General features: G+C 42.9%; 1 protein-coding gene across 1 annotated transcript in view; it reads right to left on the reverse strand.

Moving 5' to 3' along the window:
- LOC124799157 (gamma-glutamylcyclotransferase-like) overlaps positions 1 to 531 on the reverse strand; it is a 42,847-nt gene extending 42,316 nt beyond the window's left edge. The window contains exon 1 of the mRNA XM_047262695.1: positions 360 to 531. Within this exon, the coding sequence (XP_047118651.1) occupies positions 360 to 531 (172 nt within the window). The remainder of the gene's footprint in view (positions 1 to 359) is intronic.
- Between the last annotated feature and the right edge of the window lie 9,521 nt (positions 532 to 10,052).

Consider the following 10,052-nt stretch of genomic DNA (forward strand, 5'->3'; position numbering starts at 1 on the left):
ATGTAGGATTTGCCTTTTCATCCAATAATTCTCTAATAGGGACATCCCAACTCTTCTCAACACCAGAAAGCAGTAAAAGACCAAGAAAACACCTCATTTCAGCAAGCGAAACGTTTTTCCACGTGTTTCCACGTAAAGCAGCCACTCTTCTGCCTTCATTATTTGTGCAGTTGATGATTTCCTCTAGTATTTCCTTGGAGATGAAATAGTCGCAGGCATCCTTATGTTTACAGGTTTCAAACCACGGGCTGGACCAAGTGCCTTCTTTACGATATTATGGAAAGGCGTACGCAAAGTTTCAGGAGGATCTAATTTCCAAATCATTCAATTCCGACTAATGTATGTGTGATCTTCTATACCTTTTTGTGGTGGTTCTTCATTTTCAGACTCTGATGAAGTAATATTATCGGAAGGACTGTCATCTGCTTCAATATTCACATCTGCAGATTCATTGGCTGATTCTTCACTACTTGCATCTTCGAAAATATTTCCTTCCTTGCAAGAATCATCTTCTTCAAACCACTGAGCCATAACACTTTCAAAATTAGCTGCATTTGCACGTACTGACTCTTGCTTTGCGTGTCGAAGCCATAGCAAAAGGCGTGTCTCTCGAACAGTAGCTTGTGCAGCACTAAACGAGTCACACTCGTAACAATATGGGCCTTGCAGCAACAAATAAACTGCAGTAACAATGAGGCTGACAAGAGCAGCACAAGATAACAATACTATGCAATAATAAAACATCTGATAGCAAAAAGATCAATAATACACCGACATCGCCATTATGTGAAAGTCGTGTGTATTATTTTTTTGTTATACTATTACTACTACAGCTACTGCTGCTGCTGGCACTCCTGTTGCTGGAAATACCACTACAGTTATTGTTGAATTAATAACTGCTCCCAAACAAATGTTGAAGACAATATAGGCTAAAGAACATTTATACATGTGTGAGGGCTTCTGAAGCCCTGCTAATGCATTCACGGTGTATGGGTAAATATATTGAATTATACAAAAAACTTTAAAAGGTATCTCGTTCAGACTTGATAGGAGGAATGTCACAGTGTTAGTGAAAGACTACTGGAAAGCAGTTTGAAATCAAACAAAAAATTACAGAATTTTTTTAAAATGAAAACATACAAGGGCCTCGGAGGCCCTATATATGCATCCTAGGGTTAAGATCGGTTGCACGAAGACCGCGCACGTGCTGGCAGGCTGCTTTGGGAAGATCGGCCATCTTCGGCCGCTGTTGGTGATCGGGGGAATCCCTCGATGTCACTGCCACTGTGACACAGCCTTATTCAGGAATTCGGAGAGCACCTGTTATAGCGTAAATCAACAAATGCACCACCTCTTCCAACGCATTCCGCACATAATGACCGCGACGCTGAAGTTCTGGCCCATACGGAGAGATAGCGTTAGAATTTCTTTGCGCCTACCATCTGCAGACGGAATAGGAAGAGGCGAAAAATGAAACTGGTATAGAATGCGCCCACCGCCACACACCTGACGACAGCTTGGCGGAGTACAGGTGTAGAGCCATGTACAAAACGATTTCCACACGATTCACAGACACAGCTGGCCCACATGAGCTGGCTCCCGTGTGGGTGACTTACGATTAGAGCAACAGACAGGCCTCCGGCTACTGAAAAAAAAAGTAGTAAATCATGGATGGATTACTGCTCGTCATTACCGATACTTGCTGTAATGGGAAAATCAGTGAATAAAGAAAGAAAGAATTATAGTGTAAATAATGGCAGCGTCACACATGTAAGAGAAGACGTGAGCATTTGCTGCATTCACTGACAAGGTCAGTTACGACATCACAGAGATGCGCTGAGCCGTCACACAGGGCAGAGTTCCGTTCGTTGACGTTAAGAAATCGCGTCCGATAAGAGCAAGATAAATGAACATAAAACGTAGTAGATGATAAAGTCTCTTAAACACAGCGAATTGCAGCAGAATGTAATGTCACTGAATATCTTATTTCATAACTCGTGGGAAAAGACAGTAAGAAAGTCATTACGAGTGCGCATAGACTCCAGTAGTAATATGGCGGCAAGGACCATGGTGGTAACCTTAGAGAGATTCGAGCTCGCACAGATGTTTACCAAAAATCGTTCTTCCCGCGAATCATTCGTTACTGGAACAGGAAACCGGGAGAGTGACAATGCTGCATATACGAAAAAGTAGTTTGCGGACTATATTTATTTGTTACTTCTTTGCCGTGACCAGGTTACAGCCTTAAGGCACTTTTTCAGATCTAGCCAGGAATAATACATTCCAAAGATACTACAAAACCTCCCCAATAATAATAACAATAATAATGATAATAACTTACACTAATAACAACGACAATAAGAATAAAAGCAAAGTGCGTTTAGAATGCTATGGATTAGCTTAGCACATTTGAAACCATGTTTAGTATTATCAGGCGATCTGTGCGAAACGTTCGCATTTTTATATTTTTAAATAATGTCAGTATTTTGAATAACTGTAAATTTTGGTATAAGGGTAACTGTGGGAATGATCAGAAAACATCTTTAAAAATGAACCGAACGAGCCGGCCGGGGTGACCGAGCGGTTCTAGGCGTTACAGTCTGGAACCGCGCGACCGCTACGGTCGCAGGTTCGAATCCTGCCACGGGCATGGATGTGTTTGATGTTCTTAGGTTAGTTAAGTTTAAGTAGTTCTAAGTTCTAGGAGACTGATGACCTCAGAAGTTAAGTCCCATAGTGTTCAGAGCCATTTGAACCGAACGACGTGAAATAATAGTCATGAATATATGATACATCCTTGTATATACATTTCCATGTGTCTGAAGTGTGTGTCGTATTTGGAATGTTTTTCTCGGTTTGTGCGCGGGTAGAGATCAGGGACTGTCATTAGACCCACATAGCCTACTATAATTTTAGCTCGACAAACATTTTCAGTTGCAGTAAGTGCGATAAGCCGTAGTAGCAATGCGTAAATAACAATTCAAGTCGGCAATCCGTTTGTCGTTTTGGAAAGTACATTCGTTTAGAAAAGTCAACTTATACGATGAGAAGAGATAATGGACTACCGTTGTGGTCGCAGGTATTATCTTTGACAGTGCTGTAAAGAAAGTACCCAGTTAAAAAGTGCTTTAAAACAAATAAAATAGTATTTGTAGTGTATGAAAAGGGAGTCTCTTGTTCGTTATTAATGCACTGAGGTGACAAAAGTCATGGGATGCCTCCTAATATCGTGTCGGACCTCCTTTTACCTGGCGTAGTACAACAGCTCGACGTGGCGTGCACTCAAGTCGTTGGAAGTACTCTGCGGAAATATTGAACCGTACTGCCTCCATAGCCGTCCATAATTGCGAAAGTGTGGCCGGTACAGGATGTTATGCATGAACTGACCTCTCGATTTTGTCACGAAAATGTTCGGTGGGATTCATGTAGGGCGATTTGGTTGGCCACATGATTCGCTCGAGTTGTGCGGACTGTTCTTCAAAGTAATCGCGAACAGTTGCGGCCCAGTGACATGTTATGGAACATGAAGTCCATGAATGGCTGCAAATGATCTCCAAGTAGCCGAGCATAACCATTTCCATTCAATGTTCGGTTCAGTTGCACCAAAGGAGCCAGTCCATTCCATTCAAACACAGCCCACACCATTATGGAGCCAAAAACTGATGATCTTCTAGAGGGAAAACATGGAGTATTTCAGAGTCTTTTGGCTTTTAGTGTGGATGCTGGAGATGAAGGTTTAAAACATTATTTCAGTACATGTGGCCGAAACAGTTCTATGATAAGTAACACAGTCCAAAACGAAGTCATACATTGCATTGGTGACGCTATTCGCGCCTCAATATCGAGGAATGTGAAAAAGGCTAAATTTTAGCATTGTGTGTGACGAAACAACTGATGTCACCACTATGGAACAGATGACATTTTGTATTAAGTACATTGACATAGAGACCTTTGTTACCAAAGAAGACTTTCTGGGTTTTACTGAGCTTAAATCAACTACTGGCACTTCGACTGCAGAAGCCATCGATGAAGAACTCAAGACACTGGGGCTGAAACATCAGTATCTTTGTGGACAGGGCTATGATGGTGTTCAAACATGGCTGGAAGATTTAAAGGAGTTCAAGCTCTTATTTTAAGTAAACAACCGTTGGCTATTTATACCCACTGTTTTAGCCACTCTTTCAACTTGTGCATTTTGAAGTCTTGTGATACTCCAATAGTTAGTAATGTGATGGGAATTGTAGGATCAGTTTCAGCATTCTTGGCTGCCTAGAGGAAGTTATATCACGACTACCGTTCACAGAGACAAAGAAAACAAAGTTGAAAGCGATGTGTCCAACACGATGGGTGGAAAGACACAGCAGAGTGTGTGGGTGCTATTCTGTCATTCTGTGCAACGGATTAATCTGAGATGTACCCTTTACCCTGTGGCTCCTGCAAGATGCAATTTCCACCCCCACACTACTACAGAAGTCAGACAGACGATCCTAACGTTCTAAAGAGAAATACCTGAAAAACTTTTAGCAATAAATATTTTCTGGAGTAAGGAATGACACAAAAATTCACAAAATTTCTTACGTGACTAGTGGGATTCTTGGGTACTGGAGTAGTGCTAGTTAGTGCAAGAAAAACATGAAACTAACGAAAATTATTATTTATTTTGCAAAAATTCTGAGAAATCACAATGGCACTTTCAGTTATGAACTGAACAAGTTATTTCCGGGTTCTTTTCGGAATGTGAAGTTACCTGTTAAGGATAGGATTCGCTAATGAAATTTCTATTCAAAGTTTAAGATTGTTATTGACTTGGCAGAATGGCTGAGAGCCACGCCTACTCAACTTGAATAATTATCCGTTAGAATGTTGCTAGGTACGGTCGAGGCTGTCGCATGTGAAATGCAGTGAAGTGTACTGTTGTGGAGGAAATATGGGGCTCGCAAGAGCTGTAGCGCACAATACTGTAAGCTGCGATGACTGCTGCCTGCACCGCTCGCTGCTGACAAATAAGATAACTCTCGTTCTGTCTGGATTGACCTTCGCCAATCAAACTCTCCCTATGCCTTGATGAAGTCAAGGACTCCTATTCGCCCCTAGTCTAACTATCGGCGTGGTACACTGATCAGATAAACAGTCCACTGCAATGCCACTCAAAAAGTCGCTCTCAGGCGTTTAAGTATAACTCTGTCCGTTCACACCGGACATTAAGTGTGGCGGCCAACACAGTGAACAATGCTTAATCGCAAGGACTCAATATAGAGCCGCACTCCGATTCACTCTCGACAGAGGTGCTCTCCCAGTGAAGTACTGAGGAGAGACTTGTTCCTCACTCTTTGAGTACACATACGAGCGCACACGCTCTCGTTACGTGTTCTCGCTCCAAGAGCGACAATGGAACGGCTCCTCTCCACGCCAGATGTGAAGGGGTATATCTTTCGGTCTCTTCCATTACTCCTTCAGCTCAAGGCGTCAGGAATATCGTCTGCCAATCAGCATTGCTCTTCTAAAATGGGAGAATGACGTTTCGTTTAAGGCGACCAATCCTGAAATCTGTAGCATCGGCGTTTGGCGTTTGCTGTCGCCCTGTGAAGACCTCTGAAACTGCGTGCTATGTTTGTAAAGAATGCATAGGCTGGGCGCTCCCACACAATGTAGCGGAATTTGCTTTTAAGCCGAACAGGGGGTCGTTCTTCCTTTCACTCGGGCAAACGCTGTCTGCTCTACAGGCGGTCGCCGGCCGACGTAGATAGGTTGTCTCGTCCTCCGAAGGGACCGGCGCCCCAGCGTGCGGTTTGCGTCTCCCGAACTAAAAGCCCCTGCAACCGTCGTGTCTGGAATGTGTGTGTGTACTCCAGTCTCGAGTATTTCAATCTCAGTGCGCATTTGCGATTTACTAGTTATTTGCATATCGTTTACATGAATTCATACAACATTGACTTTATCTTATCGAGTTTGGGTTCGAATGAAGCGTCTTGATGTGCGGAATATGATTGTGAGGGCGGAATATGTAAGCAATGAAGGTCAGGAGACCACGACGTCTTACAACGATACCCTTATTACTTTCAAGGAGCTATTTGTCCCAGCCATGACCTTGCTTGACGAACTTTCAAGTGGTCATGAAACCAACGCAGAAACGGCTAGTACAGCTTGTATGTTTAGTTCTGCTGTCCAAAGAGGAGACTTCGTAGTAGCTTTTGCAGCATATTGCTTCTCTTTAAGACTAAGCGAACAGCTCCGAAGTCCTAAAATGGATTTAACAGCTGCCTTAAATCATGTCAATGATGTGCTTGAGGTGTTCAACAATATAAGGATGGATTCGGAAATAGAATTCGGAGGTATTTTTGAAGACGCTGTGAAACTGGCAGAAGATATTGGAAGTGTAATAGCAATGCCAAGAACTATTTCAACACAAACCAAAAGAGACAATGTTCCAGCTTCAAACGCCGAGGAATACTTCAGGCGAACAGTATTTTTACCTGTTGCGGATCGTTTTATTGCCGATCTAGAAACAAGATTTCTCCAAGATTTTTGCGCCATCTTACCACCTGAAGGTCTTATTCCTGCATACTGTTTAAAATACAGTGAGGATGAAGTGATCCTGGCATCCGAGAAATATGAACAGTTTTTGGAAATTTCTTCGCTTTTAATGAAAGGAGAGCTGAAACTATGGAAGAAAAAGTGGGTTGGTGAAAGTAAAAGACCTGAAACAGTAACTGAAGCATTAAAGAACTGTGACAAGCAGTTTTTCCCTAATGTATATGTTTTACTTCAAATATTTGAGGCTATTCCTGTCACCACAAGCACTCCTGAACGAAGCTTCTCTACTTTGAGACGAATAAAGATTTATTTGCGTAACACAAAGGAGCAGGTGAGACTAAATGGATTGGCTCTTGCAAATCATTGACATATTTAGTAAAAAGAAACAGAGGCAAATGAGCAAGACAAATTGGGCTGAAGACGGAAATATACAGTGAATTTTGTTACAGAATTTTGTTTACATTCATGTCAAGTTCAAGTTTTTACATTCATGTCACCTTCTGTATCCAGAAAATTAATGAACTCTTATTTGTTGTAAGGTGACCTTTTTCATGGTTTATGTAATTTATAAAATCTCCCATGTGGAAATAAGTTTCTTTTACTCGTAACTCCAAAAGAGTTACCAAAAATTGCTTTAAGCAACACCAAATTTTACCAGTTTGTCGGCGGAGGACCCCAACTCTCCTTTTGTTAAGAGATATTCCACTCCCCCAACCCCTCCTATCCTCCAATTAGCCCCCCCCCCCCCCCCTTGACCGACTTCTAGAACCGCCACTGTCCACATTTATAAACTGTTTGGAGATTGAGGGACACAAAAGCTGCTAACTCTTTTGTTGTTAACGTGATGGGTAGGAGGTGGGTGTGGTACAGTAGTTGTTCATTGGAGGAGCTGATTTGAAGTTAGTCTCAGTGATTATTTTTTCGAGGGGAGAGGGGGGTTTATGAAACAGAATTTGATGAAAGAATGTTAAGAACTGCAAGCAGCTAACGTAGATTTAACAATACACGAAGTGGGTCTAAATTGTGAGCTGGAGAGAATCCGAACTGATCTTTTAAAATATCTATAAGACCTGAAGTAGGGTAGCGAAGTTCGCAAATGTGTGTCAATAACATGAACTTAACATGCATGCCGTCGCTGCGTCTCGAGTAGTAACGGAGCCAGACAGCAGCAATTGCTAAGAGAGCTGCAAATCTACAGCCACAATAAGGCTGCTCATGACGCAGAAAACAAGAAAAACCACTTCCGAGTAGCACGTCGCACATGCTTAGGCAATTTAGCATGCAACTCTCAACTCGACTACTTATCAGTGATACACTATTAGTAATCGGTGGATAAAGATATATGATGCATGTATAATGTATACATCGCCTTAGCCGTATAAGAAGTGTAAGAGTAGAACGGTTGTGCGGGATATCTTCACAGTTATGTGATTGTGTCCATAAGGTTTTGGCTAATAGAACCCAGTACGTCGTACTGGAGGGCGAATGCTCCACAGAAACAAAAGTTATATCAGATGTACTTCAACAAAGCGTAGTAGTGCTTCTGCAGTTCTCAATGTACATAAATGATTGATCCGATGGAGTGAGCAGCGTTATCATAACGTTTGCTGGCGATTTTGTTGTTTACCCGACAGTACCGTCGACCAGACGATCTTAAGGAAATGGAGAAAATCTTGGAAAAAATTTACACTTGGTGTAATGAAGGGCAATTTTCTTCAAATACTGATAAATAGACGACAATGCCGATACCAAAGAGAAAGCAAACAATCTTGCTCAATTACAAGATTCGTGGCGCACATCCAGAGTACATGACATCGTTTGAATACACTGAGGAGCAAAACTTGAGGGCGAAAGTAGCTTCCGCATGATGTGTCGCTGCCAAGTAACGTAGGTGGATGAAGTATAGGAAGAACTGCACAGTATAGCACGAAAGGTAACTGAATGAAATATGTAATGGAACGAACAGAACTGACACTTTGATTCAAGGACAATAATTACACTGAAGTCAGCGCGATTTATGATGCTCCCCTGCACGTTACAAAAGGCGGGAGATGATTCTTAAAAGGGTGTGCGATCACCACGGACGGCAGGGCATGATGTAAGCCGGCCGCTATGGCCGAGCGGTTCTAGGCGCTTCAGTCCGGAACCAAGCGTGACCGCTACAGTCGCAGGCTCGAATCCTGCCTCGGGCATGGATGTGTGTGATGTCCGTAGGTTAGTTAGGTTTAAGTAGTTCCAAGTCTAGGGGACTGATGACCTCAGATGTTAAGTCCCATAGTGCTCAGAGCCATTTGAACCATTCTGAAGCACGCTGTACAAGGTGCTCCCAAGCTGGCCACAAGGTTGTTAAGGAGTGCTTGCGGTAGGGCCTTCCAGTCTTTTACCAGCGCGGCTGACAGAAGTTTTGATTTCTTTCCGTTACCTTCTGTACATACCGTAGCTCGTGCTTCTGAGTACGGCCCAAGTAGGTCGATGATGAGCTAAGTTAACTTGCGGTAACACATCAGTACGAAATTTACTTTCGTGCTTAGTTTTTTCGTTTCCCGAGCACGGGGTCCTGGGTTCGATTCCCGGCGGGGTCAGGGATTTTTCCTGCTTCGAGATGACTGGGTGTTGTTGTGTAGTCTTCATCATCATCATTCATCCCCATTAGGTCGGAGGAAGGCAACGGCAAACCACCTCCACTAGGACCCTGCCTAGTAAGGCGGTGCGGGTCTCCCGCCTCGTTCCCCTACGCTCTGTAAAGAAGCATGGGACTTCATTTCCAGGTACTACAGAGAATCGAAATGAAATGGAACGAAAACATAAATGGTAGGAAAGACAAATGGAAAACATATGTTGGAAATGTTCCAGGTAAGTGCAGAGCGTTTGTAAAGGAAATCTTATGTAACGCCCTCCGACATCTCGCGTAGGGACAGTGAGAATAAGAAGAGAGAGACAAAGGCGCGTGTAGAGGCGTACAGTCATTTTTCCCTCGACGTAATTGTATATGGATGTAACGAGGCCAGCCGACAGCCAGCGCCCAGAAGACGTACTGGATTCTCTCAAAGAATAACGTAAAAAAAAGAAATGATAAAATACTAATTCTGGTAACACGTATTGTATGTCTTTGAGTCAATGTTGCGATTGTTAGAAGCATATTTCTTGTCGTACATGTCGTTTTTGTCTGAGTGGTAGAATGACGTGTGGTGAGAAGAATATATTTTTAATCATTGACGGTAGTAATATTCAGAAGTCAAATTATTCACGCCATCCTATTAGATGAGAACAGAGCGAGTGACACGAATAACGATTCTATTAGTCCCAAGCAATGGCTGATATTAATAGTGATGATGATGATGATGATGATGAGGTCCCATACTCCGAGGAGCGTAGGGGACGATGCGGGAGACCCGCACCGCTGTACTAGGCAAGGTCCTAATGGAGGTGGTTTGCCATTGCCTTCCTCCGACCGTGATGGGGATGAATGATGATGAAGACGACACAACAACACCCAGTCATTACGAGGCAGGAAAAAT

The sequence above is a fragment of the Schistocerca piceifrons genome, chromosome 5, assembly GCF_021461385.2.
Source record: "Schistocerca piceifrons isolate TAMUIC-IGC-003096 chromosome 5, iqSchPice1.1, whole genome shotgun sequence".
Classification (NCBI taxonomy): Eukaryota; Metazoa; Arthropoda; class Insecta; order Orthoptera; family Acrididae; genus Schistocerca; species Schistocerca piceifrons.